Below are 20,187 nucleotides of genomic sequence, written 5' to 3'. Positions count from 1 at the left end.
TTCTTTGCCGAGTGTCTTTTCATTATGCACTTAATAATAATATTTTGTTTGTTTGTATAAATGTTTTTGTTGTTTGTTTGGTTTGTTGGTTAGTTGTTTGTTTGCCACTGTTCGCATGTGCGTTTTTATTTTTGTTTGTTATTTAACATTCATCAAAAGCATTATTCGAATCCATGTAGTGCCTTTCATGGGCGAGGGCTAGATGTAAAAAAAAGCACCAATGTTTGCTTATGCCATTACCCTCGTTAATAAATAATGTGTCTTGTCTTGTTTTGTATCTCTCTTTTTGGATTGCTATAGGCCTAAATACATGTACCGATATTACCATATAGCGCAGCTTACTGCAATTAAACAAGAGACTGAGAGACAGACAGATACACAGGCAGGCAGGCAGACAGACAGACGGACAGACAAGCACACAGACAGACAGACCGACACGTACACAGACAGACAGAGATTGAGCCCAGCGGGCTGAGACTTGAAGTGGTTTCCCTTTATCTTCATCTGTGTTGCGGGAATTGGAGCATAACATTTTATGCGAAATGCTTCCTTGTCGTGTAGTTCAGTGTTGAATCAGCAAACAGACACAGCCTCGCTGGCAAACAGGTCAGTGGAACACATTGGAAGGTATGTGAATTGTCCGCAATTTCCTTTTGAGCGACGGATTTGCCGCTTATTGTAGAAGAATGTGTATTAAGCATGTCAAAAATGAAGCTGGTGGCCAAAGTCAATACTGTGCGACTGGATATAGGCCTACTTGTTTTCCCAAAAGGATTAGCACGTTTAATTGACTTAATTTTTGTGTACTTTCCTGGAGCCAAACAACAACCATAACACAGCTTTTTAAGAGTGAAAGACTCGTTCATTCTACGACAAAACGAGTAAACTTATAAATGCAACAATAAGGGCCAAGTTTGTCTCCTTTTGGTTTTGATTTCTCAGAAAGCCGGAGCTGTGCACCACACAACTCGGCCTGACTGTCGTTGGAATCGATAACGCTAAACGCCATGAGCGTGTAGCCTATTATTGTCGAGTTGTAGCCTGTTTGACAAGGTAGGCGTATCATTCAGGGTATGTTTCACAAAGCAGATGTTGTACAATATGAAACTGCGTACGTAAGCATAGGTTTGGTTTTAAAACTTTGCACGACGACGACGTAGACATTCATTTTGGAAAAATAGACATGAAATTAACTCGTAACTCTCTCGGAACTGACAAGGTCCCGAAGGCTTGCATGTAAGCAGTAACTGCGTATACACGCCGTAGGCCTATAGCCGGGATAGTTACATCGTATTTTGGGAGCACAACACAAAAGTTACAGGTCGCACTACACGAAGAAGGGTAGTTGGTTTAGAAATATCACTTAAACAGCTTCTCAAAATGCATGATGTTACTAAAGTTAGTGTCTAATAACAGTACCTCATAATACATTCGTCTTTTTGTTGAATAAAAGTGATCACTGTAATATAACTCACAGTGCCCGTATTCAAAGACTTCTTAAGTTGAAATATTTTGCTTTCAGAAACCAAAACCTGGCATTCATAGCTGTTTTTATTGATATTACATTCATCCAAACACACACTTCTTGTAATAGAGACATGGACTAGCTTATGCTTAGTGCATCTTGTGATTTTGGTTGGGCTGTGTTTAAAACTGACGTGTTTAAAACTGACGCATAGGAGTTATCTCCCGCTCACCGCCGCGAGAAGGCACGTTTTTTCTGCGCTCCGCCACATATCGTGGTTTTTGGCTCACGTAAGTGTAGCCTATGCGATCGTAACTTTGTCTGTCTGTGCGTGCGTGCGTATGTGCGTATGTGCGTGCGTGCGTGCGTGTGTATGTCTGTGGTAGAAACTCTAACATTTGAAGACGTCACATTACATTGACGTCACATTATGACGTAAGAGGGTTAGACGTCACGCGAAGGAAGTACTGAAAGTCTCGGTCATTATTATTTTGAGCGGGCCGAGACTAGTGTACATGCAGACAGACAGATCTAGATCTAGTGTCTCGCTTTCTTGCACAGTTTCACCTATTCTCTTTCTGTGTGTGTGTGTGTGTGTGTGTGTGTGTGTGTGTGTGTGTGTGTGTGTGTGTGTGTGTGTATGTGTATGTGTGACGTAGTGATTGAGTTTGTGTTACTGTTTGTCGATTTCTTACGTGAGCCTTGATGGCTTCGCCTCTTGTCTTAATTAGCAAGCTAATTTAAGCGTGCAGGGATATGAACGTGTGAAAGCCTTGCAGGCGCATCCTCAGTGCACCAGTATGCAGAAGAATCAGAGGTGATGATATTGTTTTATGGACACTACGCCGAATTAATGTGCCGCACTCGACATGAACAGGGCCCGGTCTGCATCTGTCAAGCGTCGTAACCAAGCTGACTCGAGTGTGGAAGGCGACACTTCTGTCACAGAAAGTAAGTGCAACACTAATAGCAACGTGAAGAAAACGAAGAAAGCCCCAAAGAGACCGAAACTCTCAGAAGAAAAACAGTCGGGCACAATTCCCTCTCACTTCAACAGACTCACAACAACAAATATGGCGGCCAACTCGGCCATTGAACAAGACAGTGACACAGATTCGGTGGTTGACATGTGTGGGAATGACAAAGACAATGCCAGTGGAGATTGTTCAAACAAAGACTTAATGAGAATGTTGATGAACATGAATGATGGACTCAACAAGAAGCTGGACGCTCTCAGTGGTACGGTTGAGCAGCTAAAAGGCGAGGTGTTCGATCTGCACCAAGAAAACAACAAACTGGCCACTGAACTACAGAAATGCAAAAAACAGCAAGAAGACACACATCGACAGGTGGAAGAAGCGCTATACTGCGGGAAACTTGCATACGAACGGGCCAACGAGAACGAACAGTACTCCCGTCGCAGCAACTTAAAACTGTTGTTTGTTGATGAATCGAAAGAAAATCCTGAATCTGCGGAGGAAAGCGAAAAGAAAGTGCTAACAGTCTTGCATGAACAGCTAAAGTTGACACACATTACGCCAGATCTGATTGAGGCTGCACATCGAGTTGGCAAAAGACAGGCAGGAAGAAACCGGCCCATCATTGTGAAGTTTCTCTCCAGGAAAACCAAGCAAGAAGTAGTACGCAACCGACGCCTGCTGAAAGGTGCCAAGCCGAAAGTGGTGATTGTGGAGGACTTGACCAAGCCAAACTACACTCTGTACCGACAAGCCGCTGATCGTCCGGGAATACAGAGTGCCTGGACATCTGACGGCAAGATTTTCGTTAAAGATGACGACGACAGAATCCATCTTATCACAAAGCTGTCCGACCTAGAGCGCGTGCGTGTCGCCAGCCCAAAGTCTACCAACCCATCTACCTCTACCCCCTCCACCCGCTCCTCGCAACACTAGGTAATCTCGAACCAGAAGTCGACAAAATCTGCAGCCACGTGTAGTACACGATCTTTATAAACAAAGATGTCATGTGACTTCAACGTCACTACAGCGTGGCTGCTAGCAGCCAATGGAATTGCGCGTGTTGTTGTCACTCGTTGTAGTGTGTAAATGGCGAACGTCGAACGCGGCATAGAACTGATAACATTCCAGCTCGTCTAATGGACATAAACTGGTCACGAGAGAGCGCTGAGTACTAACAGTATGTATATGTATAGATGTGTGTGTGTATGGTGCGAGTTGTTTGTTGCCGTTGCAACCAGTCTGTGTGTCGTTTCCCCTGCTGTGTTGTGTCAGTCCCCCCCCCACTACTCCCACCTTCCTGCCCCTTGTGTATGTAAGACGGTGGTCACAACAAAACTGTACCTGTTCATTCGGTGATTTATTCCTTGCTATGTCGGAATCATGCACACGATGTAAATGTTCACCTGCAGCACCACAAATCAACTCGAATGCAGTGCTTGTTTCTATGTATGCATTGGAAGTTACTCGAAGTGTTGTTGTCCGTGTTGACAGTTTGGTATGTCAGGTGTGTTGTCGAATTTGTCCAGCATGCAAGTTGACATGTTTGTGTTTGATTTGCATCGAATGTACAGTCTTGTATGAAATGGAAATTAAATTTGAAGATGGCTATGTGTGAATTATTAAATATTGTTACTTTTAATGTAAATGGTTTAGGAGATTTTAGAAAGAAAAAAGATGTTTTTGATTTGTTGAGAAAAAGCAAGGGTAATGTATTTCTACTACAGGAAACGCACTGGAAAATTGAACAAGAAAATATGATCAGATCACAATGGGGGTTTGAATGTATTGTGGCAGGAAATAGTACTGCAAGCAGAGGAGTTGCTGTGTTATTTAAAAATAATTTTGAATATAAACTTCATAATGTTGTGAGAGATCCAGAGGGGCGATATATTTTGATTGATATAGAAATGTTGAATAAACGATTTACTCTGGGGAATGTATATGGCCCAAGCACTGGTGACCACCCTGAGTTTTTTGAAAACCTGATAGATAATATTGTTTCATTTGATAATGATTGTATTGTGATTGGAGGGGACTGGAACATTGCAATTGATCCTAAGATTGATTCTAATCATCCTTCAAAAGTGTATAAAATGAGAAGTAGGAAAAAGATGTTAGAAATGATGGAACAGTTGAATCTTGTAGATATTTATAGAAATCTGCACACCGGTTTAAGAAAATATACCTGGCGAAGATTTAATGGTGTACAAAGAAGTAGACTGGATTATTTTTTAACATCTGAACAATTGGGATTAATTGTTAATGGTGTTGATATTATGCCCAGTTATAATTCGGATCATTCACCTGTGTCTTTATGTTTTAATACTGACATTGTAAAAAGACACCGACCACTATGGAAGTTTAATAACTCACTATTAAAAGATATAACATTTGTTGGACTAGTTAAACAAGTAATATTAGATTTGAAAATACAATATGCTGTACCTGTTTATGACAGAAATAATATACATTTGATTGAGGATGAAGATTTGGTGTTGATGATTAATGATCAATTATTTTTTGAAATGATTTTGCTGGAGATAAGAGGTAAATGTATCTCCTACGCCTCACATAAAAAAAGAGAAAGTGATAGGAAAGAAAGAGAAATCCTTGCTGAGATTGTATGTTTGGAGAATCAGGTGAATGAAAGTAATGTACAGTTGTTAGAACAGAAGAAGCGAGATTTGGGTGAAGTGCGGCAGAAGCGAGTCGATGGTATTATTGTGAGATCACGTGCCAGGTGGATTTGTGATGGTGAGAAGAATACCAATTATTTTTGTAACCTGGAAAAAAGGAATTATGTGCAGAAAGCAATGTGTTTTGTACAGACTGAGAACGGGGTTATACATGATAGTGACCTTATATGTAATGAGGTCAAGTGTTTTTATGAAGAATTGTATTCCACAAGAGACACAAATTTGGTAAATGAAACGATTGATGAAAACTTAGAACACCCAGCACTTTCCAATGAAGAAAGAGATTGTTTGGAAGGGAAAATTACCATGCAAGAAATGATGGCAGTTATTAAACGGTTAAATAACGACAAAAGCCCCGGTTCAGATGGGTATACAGCTGAGTTTTTTAAGTTCTTTTTTAAAGATCTCTGTTCTTTTCTCTTGAGATCCCTGAATTGTAGCTTTGAAAAGGGAGAGATGTCTATCACCCAGAGACAGGGTGTTATTACCTGTATACCAAAGGATGGGAAGGATAAAAGCTTTTTGAAAAATTGGCGACCCATTACACTGTTGAATGTAGTTTATAAGATTGCTTCATCCTGTATTGCTGAACGGTTAAAGTCTGTGTTACCAAACTTGATCCATGAAGATCAGACAGGCTTTATTAAAGGAAGGTACATTGGCCAAAACATAAGGTTATTATATGATACTCTATTTTATGTGAATAAGCATAACATACGTGGCCTCTTAATGTGCATTGACTTTGAAAAAGCTTTCGACAGCGTTTCTTGGTCCTTTATTGATAAATGTTTGTGCAAATTCAACTTCGGTGATGACATTAAAAGATGGATTTTCACTTTTTATAATAATATTAGATCATGTGTTTCTGTGAATGGTAAATATTCCAGTTGGTTTGATGTACAAAGAGGTACCAGACAAGGAGATCCATTGTCACCTTATTTATATCTAATTTGTGCCTAATTTCTGTCCATTATGATCCGCCAGAGTACAGAGATAAAAGGTATAAAGGTGGCAGATGATGAAATATTAATATCCCAGTTTGCAGATGACACCGCCCTGTTTCTGGATGGTTCAAAACAATCATTTTGTGCATGTATGAACGTTTTAAAGCAATTTGCCTCTATATCCGGTCTGAAAATGTACTATGAGAAAACTACGGCAGTCTGGATAGGCTCACATACAAATTGCAATATTAAATTTATGCCGGAACTTATGCTCAGTTGGAACCCTGTAACATTTAAAGTTCTTGGCATTGTTTTTTCAGTCAACCTAGATGACATTATACCCCTTAATTATGAACATAAATTGGTAGAAATTGAGAATTTGTTCAGGTCCTGGTCCAGAAGAAATTTAACACCCTTTGGAAAAATAACAGTTATTAAGAGTTTGGCGCTGTCTAAGTTAACTCATCTGTTTATGAGTTTACCAGACCCTGATGATAAGTTTTTGTTTGATTTGAATAGGTTATTTTTTTCATTTCTATGGAATGGTAAGAAAGATAGAATAAAGAGAACAACAACATATCAGTCGTTTGAAGAGGGTGGGCTTAAAATGGTGGATTTGAAATGCTTTTTGTCAGCTCTGAAGATATCATGGTTACAGCGAGTCCTTTGTAGTGAAGGAAAAGTAACTAAACTTCTGAAAGCTCTGTGTCCACTTGTACATAACATTCACAAGAGAGGAGGTGAGTTTGGAAACATATTGATGCAAAGAGTTCAGAATCCTTTCTGGAGAGATGTTTTCAAACATTACAAACATTTTGCATGCAAATGTGTCCCCATCTCCTTGAGTGATTTTGCTTCAGAGCGTCTGTATTATAATGTACATATTTGCATAGATAAAAAGGTTATTTTTAACAGGAATTGGATGGAAAATGGCATTATTACAGTCGGTCACTTGATGAGAGCTGATGGGTTTTTGTCATATAACGATTTTAAATTGAAACATCCAAATTTACAACTGAATTTTGTTTTTTTCGAGGGCGTTATGCGCTCAGTTAAGAATTTTCATAAAAGACTAAAGTTAGATGCAGTTTTAAACAATGTTTTTCATATTGGTGATGTTGTATGGAAACAAATAGCTAAAGGTGGAGTAAAACATATATATACCCATCTTGTGAAAAATGATGGCAATCTACAGTGCATGGAAAAATGGGCTAATTTATTGAATTTTGATGTAAATGTTGGAAAGGTATTTCTGACAATAAGGCGAACTACACAAGACACATACCTAAGGTGGTTCCAATATAGAATACTATATAGAATTTTTCCCACTCAACGCCTGTTATTTTTGATGAAAATTTCCGACACATCACTATGTAGCTTTTGTACACAGGAAGAGGAAACCTTAATACATTTGTTTTGGGAGTGCACAAGAGTTAAGCTTTTTTGGGCTGATTTCACAGAATGGTTATGTCAAAATTTCACACATTGCAATAATTTGAATTTGTCAAAAGAGCTTGTCATTTTAGGGTATTTAGACAACTTTCATACGGATGCTGTTCTTGATTTGTTTATTCTCCTTGCCAAACAAAGTATATTTGGAGCCAAATTAAATAAGACAGTCCCAACACTAAATGTTTTTGTGAAAATTGTTAAAGAAAGGTTTTTGATCGAAAAGTATAATGCTAGTGTAAATAATTATTATGGTAAATTTGAAAAAGAGTGGTGTTTATATAGACACTTTTTTCATTGATGCTATAGGATAATTGTATTGATTGATTTCGTATGAACATTTTTGAATGTGATACCCCCTGACCCATTTACTCATAACAGGTTATACAGTACTTTTATGCCGATAATTAAACCCCATGTATACTTGGAGGCTAAATTGTGACCACCGTCCCCACCTACCTCCCTCCCCTCCCCCAACCTCGGTTACCCCCCCCCCCCCCCCACAACCTCAGCCCCCCCCCCCCTTCCATATCCCCTGTTTTTTCAACAACCCACCCTACTGTCTATGTCTGTGTCTTGTCTAGGTATGTACGTGTGTATACGCTCTGTTGATAAACTCGGTGTATGATGTATGTTATGCTGTGTTTATGTGTATATAAAGGAAATAAAATGTATATAAAAAAAAAAAAAAAAAAACTGACGCATACAGATCAATTCAAATTGATGTAGTTGGAAAACACAATGTTACGACACGCACAACTTGCATGTTACAGATAGCACTTAGTTTTGGGTTTTCAAATGTTACGGATCGTACAACTATAGGTTCAAACTTAACTACCAAATATTATTGTTTTTTCTGTAGTTTTGTACAATTTAATTAGTGTAAACTTACGTATTAAGACTAAATACTGTATCACACTATGTATGCATACCTATAGATAAGTGCTTGTTAGCTTCCAGGTGACATTATATTAAACTAACAAAACTCATGCTTTGGCCAACACAGGACATTTTGGTATGTATTCCTGTGTCGTGATCAAGCATCAGGAGCCGTCATCGCATGTATTTGGCCCGACAGTATCTAATAGGCCTATATATAAGAATGGACGTAAGTGTGTCTGTCTGTCTGGCTGTGGTCGCCATTTCTCAGAGATGGCAAGATGCAGGCACAAGATAGTGTGCAGGCACAAGATAGTGTGCATGCACACTGCACATGCCTAGGAGCCGCAGATGTGCACCTGGGTTTCTTGATTCATTGTTTCCTTCATCCCGTTAACTACCTTGTAAGCGCCCACCCCATGCACATGCACCAATTTCGATTGACAGTAGGGTTTGGGCGACTTGGTATCTGAAGTCAGCTAGGTCGCGGCCGGGTTTCGGGTGGTTACCTTTATTTGAGCGGCTCTCACGTGACCCCTGTATGGTATAGACTTTGATCCGACCGAAGCTGGAGGTATCCCACGAACGCTATTCATGCCGATAAATCATGATAAAGGAGGATTCTTTGTGCACACACTCAGGCTACAGTTGGGGATGGAAGTTCCCGGCCCAAAATTGGGAACATACTAAGTAAAATACGGAAGGTGACGACCAATTCTTCGATTATTGATCCGTCGCCACCCAGGGCAGATATGTTGGGGTGGAATTTCTAGAGACTAGGGCATAATATTCGCGCAATTAGACCACGTCAAGACTTTGATTTGTTTGACATCAAAGGTTCGTGACGTCATCCCCTCTCTGGGGCTTTTTCCGGCTCGCGCGCGTGGCGTGTGTAGTTTGCACGTTTATGTGTACAAGTTAGTGTGTGTGTGTGTGTGTGTGTGTGTGTGAATGTGTGTGTGTGCGCGTGCGTGCGTGCGTGCGTGTGTATATGTGTGTGTGTACATGTGTTTGGGTACGTGTGTGTGTGTGTGTGTATGTGTGTGTGTGTGTGTGTGTGCCTGTGTGCGTGTGTAGAATGTGTGTTGATGTCTGTCTGACTACTATTTACGTGCGAGTATGTGCTTTGTGTGCATGGATTATGTGTGTGTGAGTGAGTGAGTGTGTGTGTGTGTGTGTGTGTGTGTGTGTGTGTGTGTGTGTGTGTTGTGTGTGACGTGGTTTGCGCGCTCGCCTGTGTGTGTGTGTGTGTGTGTGTGTGTGTGTGTGTGTGTGTGTGTGTGTGTCTGAGTGTGCGTGTGTCTGTGTGTGTGTGTGAGAGAGAGAGAGAGAGAGAGAGAGAGAGAGAGAGAGAGAGAGACAATGACAATGACAATGACAATGACAATTCTTTATTTAACGAGGGTAGTAGATTAAGCAGTGGTCTGCTTTTTTACATCCAGCCCTCGAGAGAGAGAGAGAGGGAGTCATTTTCCGTTTTCTCACTGTTGCAATCTGTAGTGATAATTTCATCTTCATGGCATTGGGCAACAAGTTCTCCATCTTGGGGAATAATGTTGTATTCCTTTGTTACATAGTTTAATGCTCCCGTTGTTTTGTTCAACCTTTAAATGCAAATTTTAATGCGTTGGGAGGTATGTAATGCGACTGCATGGTCTATGGTGGTCTTGAATGCTTCAAACTTTTCTGAACAATACCAACACATATATTTCTTGTTCTCCTTGTCCATCCTTTCAGCACAAAACGGTCAAAATAAAAGTGTGCAGTCAAGCCGAGAGCCTTCAGTTATACATGTATACATCAGTCACTACATCATGGAATTCTCTTTCTTGACGAAGACAAGACGTCCTCAAAAATACATTCAGGCATCTGTAAATCAGAAGAAAACAACAGCATATTTTTTACAATCTTGTAATCTGAAAATCAAATTAGAGCAAAACATTTGTGCAACTTCAAAATAAATTGGGAGCAGTATTGAAAATTGAATATATCTAACGACCATCTATGGTATACCTAGCTGATATAAAGCGATGGCTTCCTCAATGCTGATTGCTCCCTGTTGTTTTCATCTTCACTCCTTATTGTCAGGCAAATGTAAGGCTTCTCTGAGAGGCGTACCCTTGCAATAATTCACGTACACCACCACCCACCCGGCCCCCTCCCTCACCTTAAACTTTGTTCAGTCATTACAAATTGGCCTGAAAATGAATTTACAATATTCCTCTAGATTGGCCGAATTTGTCCTGTGGCGGAGGAACTTCCGTGCCATGGGGTAAGCACATTCCAATGGTGAAGAAACACTTGCTGAAATAAAGCATTGGTCTTTTCAACATGCACGGTCTCAGTGTCAGCTTTTTACACTTATCTACTCACGTTTTGGGCGTGTAAAAGTGGTTAGTTGTGATCTTATTTTGACAAAATGGTTTTCTGTGGGAGTGCGTTCTGTAACATGAGTGAAGTGCGTGTCGTAACAAGCCTTTCCTGCAGTTGTGCGCTCTGTAACCTACTCATGTGTGGGTATCATACTACAAAACGTCATACAACCTGAATTGTGTAAGACACAAGAAAACGACCGAACCACATAATCCTTGATATATTGTAGCTTACTAATAACATTACAGTATGTGCAAACTGCATACGTGGGCCGCGTGCAAAGGTCAAACGTCCCAATATTCCACAACAAGTCGCGTAAGGCGAAAATACAATATTTAGTCAAGTAGCTGCCATTTTTCAGCAAGACCGTATACTCGTAGCATCGTCAGTCCACCGCTCATGGCAAAGGCAGTGAAATTGACAAGAAGAGCGGGGTAGTAGTTGCGCTAAGAAGGATAGCACGCTTTTCTGTACCTCTTTTTGTTTTAACTTTCTGAGCGTGTTTTTAATCCAAACATATCATATCTATATGTTTTTGGAATCAGGAACCGACAAGGAATAAGATGAAAGTGTTTTTAAATTGATTTAGACAATTTAATTTTGATAATAATTTTTATATATTTAATTTTCAGAGCTTGTTTTTAATCCGAATATAACATATTTATATGTTTTTGGAATCAGCAAATGATGGAGAATAAGATAAACGTAAATTTGGATCGTTTTATAAATTTTTATTTTTTTTTACAATTTTCAGATTTTTAATGACCAAAGTCATTAATTAATTTTTAAGCCATCACGCTGAAATGCAATACCGAAGTCCGGGCTTCGTCGAAGACTACTTGACCAAAATTTCAACCAATTTGGTTGAAAAATGAGAGCGTGACAGTGCCGCCTCAACTTTCACGAAAAGCCGGATATGACGTCATCAAAGACATTTATCGAAAAAAGGAGAAAAACGTTCGGGGATATCAATCCCAGGAACTCTCATGTAAAATTTCATAAAGATCGGCCCAGTAGTTTGGTCTGAATCGCTCTACACGCACGCACGCACGCACACACACACACACACACATACACCACGACCCTCGTTTCGATTCCCCCTCGATGTTAAAATATTTAGTCAAAACTTGACTAAATATAAAAAGTAAGTACCTGAGAGAGTTGATGAAGCTGAAGCAACGGTTAAAATCACATTTAAGCAAATGTAGTATCGTGGATTCAAAGAAAAATACACACTGAACATTCTTCATCTACCAAAAGTTAAGAGCAAGAAGTTTGGCGTCTCTCTGAGCAACAAATATACAGCCACCCACCTCAAGTTTTTGCCCACGAGCTAGTGCGACCCGTAACTTTTGTGTTGTGCTCCCAAAACACGATGAAACTATTTATACGGCGTGGTATATATACATATCAGGCTTATCAGTATGAACACTCCTGTAATTAAACAGTCTCATCTGGAAGCAGAAATACAACAAGCACCTACTTTTGATAAAACCAATTCTCAGATTCAGTTTTTATTGAATCAGAAGCAAGTTTCGCGTGTATGTGTGCGTTAGTGTGCGCGGGCGCGCGTGTGTGTAATGTGTGTGTTTGTGTGTGTGTGTGTGTGTGTGTGTATGCACGTGTCTGTCTATCCTGTGTCTGTCTGTATATCGCAGTGTGTAAGAGTGTCTGTGTGCGTGTGTCTTTCACAGTGTGTTTGTGTGTGTGTGTGTGTGTGTGTGTGTGTGTGTGTGTGTAGCCGTTGGGCGGTCTGTGAAAAGCGTATAATCGGCAAAATAAGACATCACGGAGTTTTATAAGAACTGATGTATCATACATTTTTGGGGGCATTCACTTATTCTTTTTACCCCAGTTTTTATAGCGCTATTTGATGGCATCATTTTGTGTTTTAATGAAAAGTTTAGGTGGCCCTGTGGCGACTGCATTTTCAAGGTATATGACTGTATTTCTTCAAAATTTGTATTGAGCGGTACTTGGTTCGTTTTGACTCAAAAATGCAATTGCATTTGAACTTAGTACCTTAAAAATGTGTTGATACATCTCTCATTCAAATTTTCATTTTTCATTTTCGTACGTCCATAAACATGATTCACGAAAATGATATAACTGTATTCCGTTAACATTTCCTGAATCGAACCAATAGCATAGTTTTGTTGTGTTTGATTGAATATGCTTTAACATTAAAAAAAAATCCGTTGAATAGAAATCGTGCTTAAACTTTCAAAATACTTGTATGAAAATCGATAATAAATAAATGTTTTGCTTACTTGTATCGCGCTTTTCAGATACATGTAATATTTTTTTCATAGCTTTAGTTGATGATTTATTTCCGTTTAAAAAAATGGAGGCGGTATTGTGGCGACCACATATTTAAGTTTTCACAAATCTTATCAAGTAATGTTTTCCTCGGTCCAATCTGTGCGATTACATTGCAACTTCGTGAAGACTTGGTACACTTATTGTGACTTGATGTTTGATTCGCAGGAAAGCATGGCAGCAGCAGCGCCGCCTAGTGACGAAGAATGCCCTGTGTGCCATGATGATTTCACGGACCCCAAGATCCTCCCCTGCACGCATCTCGTCTGTCGCAAGTGTGTCTTGTCCTGGCTTCACACGGGAGGCAACCAGGCCGGATGTCCGCTCTGCCGTGCCTCCATTCTCCCGCATGGGTGCAGCGGTCAAGATGTTGCCGCTCTTGTGGATGATCTCCCCACCGACATCATTAAAAAGGCAGCGGTGGAGAGCCGCAGGGTTCTGAATGAAAAACACGTGTGTGTTTGTGACGGCACAACCAAGGCGACTTCTTTCTGTATGCAGTGCAGCATCAAGTTCTGTCCCTCATGTTGCAAGGTCAGGAGACGTTCATGCAAATCGTGTTTGTGTCTTCTTAGAAATCTGGAAAGTCGTGTGTTCAGTAGAGCTAGGCAGGCCGGACGACCGGATGTCTGTTTGAAGACAGAAAACTTAACCACTGTGACTTTGTTGTTTTAGATTTCTCCGATGCTAGAGCTTGAAAACTTCACACTGTTCAAGGGTTTGATGACCTTCAGGTACGATGGAAGCCTGGTTGACCCACGTCAAATTTTAAGGTCACAGCGGGTTCATGTTTGGGCTTGAAAAAAAAGGGAGCCAAATTATCATTTTCTTGAACGTTTTGGGTCTTGGAGCAGCTTCACTTCACTTCCTTGGCGCGTGATACCTGGCAGACTGGTGAAATACCTGGCTGACCTTTTTATATTTAGTCAAGTTTGACTAAATATTTTAACATCGAGGGGGAATCGAAACGAGGGTCGTGGTGTATGTGCGTGTGTGCGTGTGTGTGTGCGTGTGTGCGTGTGTGTGTGTGTGTAGAGCGATTCAGACTAAACTACTGGACCGATCTTTATGAAATTTGACATGAGAGTTCCTGGGTATGAAATCCCCGAACGTTTTTTTCATTTTTTTGATAAATGTCTTTGATGACGTCATATCCGGCTTTTTGTGAAAGTTGAGGCGGCACTGTCACGCCCTCACTTTTCAACCAAATTGGTTGAAATTTTGGTCAAGTACTCTTCGACGAAGCCCGGGGTTCGGTATTGCATTTCAGCTTGGTGGCTTAAAAATTAATTAATGACTTTGGTCATTAAAAATCTGAAAATTGTAAAAAAAAATAAAAATTTATAAAACGATCCAAATTTACGTTTATCTTATTCTCCATCATTTGCTGATTCCAAAAACATATAAATATGTTATATTCGGATTAAAAACAAGCTCTGAAAATTAAATATATAAAAATTATTATCAAAATTTTTTTTTCGAAATCAATTTAAAAACACTTTCATCTTATTCCTTGTCGGTTCCTGATTCCAAAAATATATAGATATGATATGTTTGGATTAAAAACACGCTCAGAAAGTTAAAACGAAGAGAGGTACAGAAAAGCGTGCTATGCAGCATAGCGTAACCACTACCCCGCTCTTCTTGTCAATTTCACTGCCTATGCCGTGAGCGGTGGACCACGAGTATACGGTCTTGCTGCGTTGCATTGCGTTCAGTTTCATTCTGTGAGTTCGACAGCTACTTGACTAAATATTGTATTTTCGCCTTACGCGACTTTATTGTTTTTATTATAAGGTCACAGTAGGGTCATGTTCGGATCAGAAAATTGAAATTTTTGTTTCTTTTAATTGTTTTCCCGCTAAGACATTGAGCCTTGGAATTTCACATAATATTAGTCAGATATGGCCAAGTTCGGTTGACCGTCGTCTTCAGAGTCACAGCGGGGTCATGTTCTGGTTCATAAACGAAAAATTATCCTGTCCTTAATTTTTTTCAAAGGTACTTGATACTTGATATAATCCTTGGACTCAATCTGCCAATCACCTTTAGACATGATAAACGTTTGGTTGATCCCCGAATTTTAAGGTACATTGGTCGTGTTGAATAATGATCACAAATGTGTGTTTTAAAATTATTTTTTTAATTATTATCTTGGATGTTCTTGGCGCTAGAACTCTGATGCTTGTCTAGTGAACAGCTTCTTGGCGATCCTAATACATTGTAAAAGTTTGATTGACCGTTATTACACCCCCGGTATAGGGGTGTGTATAGGTTTCGGTCGATGTGTTTGTTTGTTTGTTTGTTTGTGTGTTTGTTTGTTTGTGTGTTTGTTTGTTTGTGTGTGTGTGTGTTTGTTTGTGTTCGCAAGTAGATCTCAAGAATGAACGGACCGATCGTCACCAAACTTGGTAAACTGAGACGGTCCTTACAAAAATTGGGACCAGTCAAACACACGGTTAGGGAGTTATTGGTGGATTTTGGTTTTTTGGGGGATCAACTACGGCATAACTCTTCCTTATCTTCTCCATGTTTTCAGCGTTTACCTCCCTTCCTTCGTATGGTGCACTATAGTATGAGGGGGCATCTTCGGATATTCCCGGCGTTCTGTTACTATATTTAGAAGGTCACCGCAGTGTCCAGAACGTAAATTGGACCCGTAAATTATCCTCACTGTAAAAGTGCAAAGGTCGAATCAATTTATAGCCACGCGAAAAATACACTGTCATCTATCTCTCTATATATACGGCTTCTCTGTGTTTGTGTGTGTGTGTGTCTCTCTCTATGTGGGCAACACCTGTGGATTGTTCAGTTCTGTTTGTGATGTGGTCTGGCGGCTTTTGTGTAATTGTATGTACTGGCCTTCCTTTGAGAAGCCAGAACAGTTCAAAAGGGCTTAGAGATAAGCTCTAAATTGCTCAATCCTGAGCAGTGAGAATGGTTATTTCCCTTTGACCAACGGGGGTGTTTTTCCTATCGGAGGAATTTCTTGTTGTCTTTTAAGTTCATAATTAGCTAGTTAGTTTCTGGGGGAAAAACTATTAGATATTTCCCGGGCTAAATGGTAGGTCTTTCATAAGTTTTGGCATCATCATAGACTTTCATGATCATAATTTGCTACGAAAATTTGGTTCACCTTTGTCAACTTTCAAAGTCACTGCTAGAAAGCAATGTCCGATAACAATGGGGTTTTCCAACCCCATTTGCCCATTCCCCGAAGAGAAATCGATCGAACAGTTGCTCTTCTTGTTCCTAGTTTAACTTGATTGCTTTGTGCGTCTAAATTCTGAGGGTAAAACTATGTTTGGTGACGAACTGTAAGAAGAGAAAGTGTAAATCTATCATTTTCGATGTCTGATGGTTAAAATTAAAAGCATTTTGGCAGAACCAAAGATATCTGCCGATCAAACCTGCTGCCTGGTTGATATTTTGACGCGCAGGTGTGTGTGTGTTTGTGTGTGTATGTGTGTATGTGTGTGTGTGTGTTTGTGTGTGTGTGTTTGTGTGTGTGTGTGTGTTTGTGTGTGGTGTGTGTGTAAACAAGAGTATCGTACTCAAGCGGGCTAATAGTTTTGTGGTATACAATATAAACAGTATAATTATATGTGTCAGAGCAATGCATAGATTTGACACGAACAGACTCATACAATACAATCACTAATTAATGTCCTTTGTTGTTATCAGGTTCACAAGATGATTCCCGCTACAAGAGAACACGAGATTAAGCAAATTGACGCACTAACTGTTGACAAACTAGCTGCGAGCTATCAGTCGTCATGCGCGGTTCACCCTGGCCGACCAGTGGAGCAGTTCTGTTCTTCACACCAGGAGCTTATCTGCCTCAACTGTTCTACCTCAACCCATCGCAGATGTCCGGATGTGGAGGGGATTGCAGGGGCCGCAATGGTCAAACGCCAGAGGCTGAAAGAGCAGGAAAAGGAACTTGAGGGCAAGAGGGGTGAAATACAGACACAGGTAATTTTGTTGTTGCATTTAACTGTTTAATCAAATGATTGATTCAGTGTGACTTTAGTTCAGTAAAACAGAATGAAACGGTCAAACAAAGTTGTGTGACAAAATAGAAATGGGTACATTTTTATGGGCCGCCCTAACTCTGCAATTTCGCGAAAAGGAATCGATTTAACGTTAAAACAATAAGTCAGAAATGCATCAGACATTAATCATCAGTAATGGAAAAACGGACTCTATCACTGTAAAACGACCTGGAACACATGACTCCCACCCTCTCTTCTCCCTCTGCATTATGCATAGGATGGCGAATGGAATCATTTTAATTTGTATTACAGGTTTGTCAGTTGGATATTGCTGCTGCTGACGGTCTTGCGAAGTTCAAAGCCATGAAAGACAAAGTTAAAACGACTTTTGAGGAACTGCGCGGTATTCTAGACAAACGATGTCGTGATGCAACCGCCGAAATCCAGAAGAAGGAAGACGAGTTCTTGAAAGAAAACAAATCCCAGAAGAGCGACCTGGAGAAACTACGAGCGCGCTCTGCAGCACTGTGCAGCACTGTGAGTCGTCTTGCATCGGCTTCTGATGACCCGCTGCTCGCCATGCTGGTTAAACTCAAGTCTCGCCTGGAGGACGCAGAGCTTCTAAGCCGGCACAATGATGTTGTTCGACAGGAAGTTAGCGCTCCTGGAATTGGAGATTTCTTCTTTGACCCGCAGTCGTCGGCTCGCTTAAAAAACCAAATTGCTAAACATGGCCAGATGAGGGATCCCAAGCAACCTCAACAGCCATTCATGGGGTAAGATTTACTCTGTCATCCTGCAACAGTAGGCTACTGCACACTGAAAAGGAGGTAAAGAATATTAAGAGCAAGATAAATCACTCTCACTCTTGAAATATTGCCATCAGATTTTGATTACTTTAAATCGTTGTATTCACGAATCATAAATCTTATTTGAAGATGTTAGCTGACAACTTACCCTGATGCTACCACTACAGGTTTTGCCTTTGTACACAAAGCCTTTTTTGCTCCATTAGCTAAAAAAGCTGCAATGTCGTGAAGATAAATTCTAATGTGGAAATGATGTTTCAAACTGCGTGAGAATTTGTGGTGGGAGAGTATTGGTGTCTTTCATCGCTATCAAATAACCTCAATGTGTGTCTTGTTGTATTGACAGTTAACTGTATTTGGCCCTGCAGTTCGTGTTGATAAGTTATAACTGGGTTATATTAAGGACTACAGGGGCGGATCCGGGGAGGGGGGGAAGTCCGGTGTTTCCGGACCCTCCCCCCCAAAAAACCTAAACAACAAAAACAAATTGAGAATAAAGAAAAACTGATGGCTCCGATTGCTCCGTATTCCTTGATTTTTATCAACATTTTCCCGGGGGGGGGGGGGGGGGGGGGGGCATGCCCCCGGACCCCCCTAAGAGCCGGCCTTGTCTTCTAAATGACGGTTTTGGTAAGCAGTGGTAATTTGTTGGCTCAGGTTGCACCAGATCGATAAATTGTCCTTGTTTTGATTTAAATTGGTTCGTACTCTTCGCGCGCCCTCAACTAAACGCTTCGCGTCGTCGAATTGTCCCGAAAAGAAATTTGGACCCCCCCCAAGAATGATGTGATCCGCCCCTGGACTAGTATGATTTAGAATATGTTTATGTTCCTTATTTTTCAGGAACACACAGTTCGGATATGCTCCACTCCAAGGTCAGTTTTAACGTATCATCATTATGGGATTTCTTTCGTGTACTCAGTCGGGAAACTGGGACATCTCAACAAAGCTTTAAAACTGTCGCCTAACATAATTTCTTTTATTTACGGATGCTTTTAACGATTACAATTTGTCTTTATATTTGAACTCGTTGTTAAAGTCACTAACTTGGCTATTTGGCACATTTTTCGGAACCAGGGCAACTATCCTCAATTCGGTTGTCAATGTCGAATCACAGTTATGCATCCATCATCAGGTGATCATTAAAAGCTAGGAAGAGGAGTTCATTAACATGAAGCTAAAGTGAAATGTGCTGCTTCAATACTAACTTAGTGTGATGGGGTGGAGTGGAGTGAGAAGTGGGGGTGCTAGGTCAGGAAGCATTCACATAGAGACGCCAAGTCATATGGCATTCCGTTTGTCAAATAATTATTTGGATACTTTTTCATGTTTTTTTCACCATTTTTAGCTAAATAATAATTATTTAGAAGTTCATGTGCTAAATAAGTAATTGTTTATAAACAATGTAAAAAAATTCTAAATATTTTTTTGTTTACGTAAACCATTCAATATTGCTATTTCATATGTTACGTGGATTTCCATTGGTCAATTGGGCAAAACTGAGCTCAGTGCAAAAGTGATATCGACGACATTTCCGTCGATATCAGTTTTGATATCGACGACCTCTTTATTGCTTCCCCACTTCAAAAACAAAAACACCTAAATTTAAAAACAAACAAATATATATGAAAATGTAATGATCCCAGAATTTAGTTGAGCAAGTGACTCAAGACTTTTTGAAAGAAAAGACATTTTGAAATACTGAAAAGTACAAGAAAAGAGTGAACAAAAAGAAATAATAATCAGAGGGAGGGATATGGAACAGCCACCCTCATTTTTCAATCAAATTAATTGAAATTTTGGCCAAGCAATCTTCGACGAAGGCCGGACTTCGGTATTGCATTTCAGCTTGGTGGCTTAAAAATTAATTAATGACTTTGGTCATTAAAAATCTGAAAATTGTAAAAAAAAAAAATTATAAAACGATCCAAATTTACGTTCATCTTATTCTTTATCATGTTCTGATTCCAAAAACATATAAATATGTTATATTTGGATTAAAACCAAGCTCTGAAAATTAAAAATATAAAAATTATGATCAAAATTAAATTTCCGAAATCGATTTAAAAACAATTTCATCTTATTCCTTGTCGGTTCCTGATTCCAAAAACATATAGATATGATATGTTTGGATTAAAAACACGCTCAGAAAGTTAAAACGAAGAGAGGTACAGAAAAGCGTGCTATGCAGCACAGCAAAACCACTACCGCGCTGAACAGGCTCGTCAGTTTCACTCCGTTTTGCACAAGCGGCGGACTACGGTCATTGTGAAAAAAT

At 39.9% G+C, this 20,187-nt stretch overlaps 1 protein-coding gene across 1 annotated transcript; it reads left to right on the top strand.

Moving 5' to 3' along the window:
• The first annotated feature begins 493 nt into the window (after positions 1 to 493).
• Positions 494 to 18,795, top strand: LOC138983339 (transcription intermediary factor 1-beta-like). The gene is made up of 5 exons (XM_070356742.1): positions 494 to 627; positions 13,274 to 13,639; positions 16,790 to 17,080; positions 17,413 to 17,876; positions 18,753 to 18,795. Exons 2-5 carry the CDS (start codon positions 13,280 to 13,282, stop codon positions 18,793 to 18,795), a joined length of 1,158 nt encoding a protein of 385 aa, XP_070212843.1. The 5' UTR covers positions 494 to 627; positions 13,274 to 13,279.
• The last annotated feature ends 1,392 nt before the right edge of the window (positions 18,796 to 20,187 follow it).

The sequence above is a fragment of the Littorina saxatilis genome, linkage group LG12 (genome assembly GCF_037325665.1).
Source record: "Littorina saxatilis isolate snail1 linkage group LG12, US_GU_Lsax_2.0, whole genome shotgun sequence".
NCBI lineage: Eukaryota > Metazoa > Mollusca > Gastropoda > Littorinimorpha > Littorinidae > Littorina > Littorina saxatilis.
Note: the sequence above shows the minus strand (reverse complement) of the source record. Positions and strands in the feature narration are given on the sequence as shown.

Excerpts from the sequence above, each read along its gene's own strand:
- LOC138983339 (XM_070356742.1), top strand. The coding sequence starts at position 13,280 with ATGGCAGCAGCAGCGCCGCCTAGTGACGAAGAATGCCCTGTGTGCCAT. Across the intron at positions 13,640-16,789 it reads TCTGTCCCTCATGTTGCAAG|GTTCACAAGATGATTCCCGC; the intron begins GTCAGGAGACGT and ends TGTTGTTATCAG. Across the intron at positions 17,877-18,752 it reads CCTCAACAGCCATTCATGGG|GAACACACAGTTCGGATATG; the intron begins GTAAGATTTACT and ends CTTATTTTTCAG.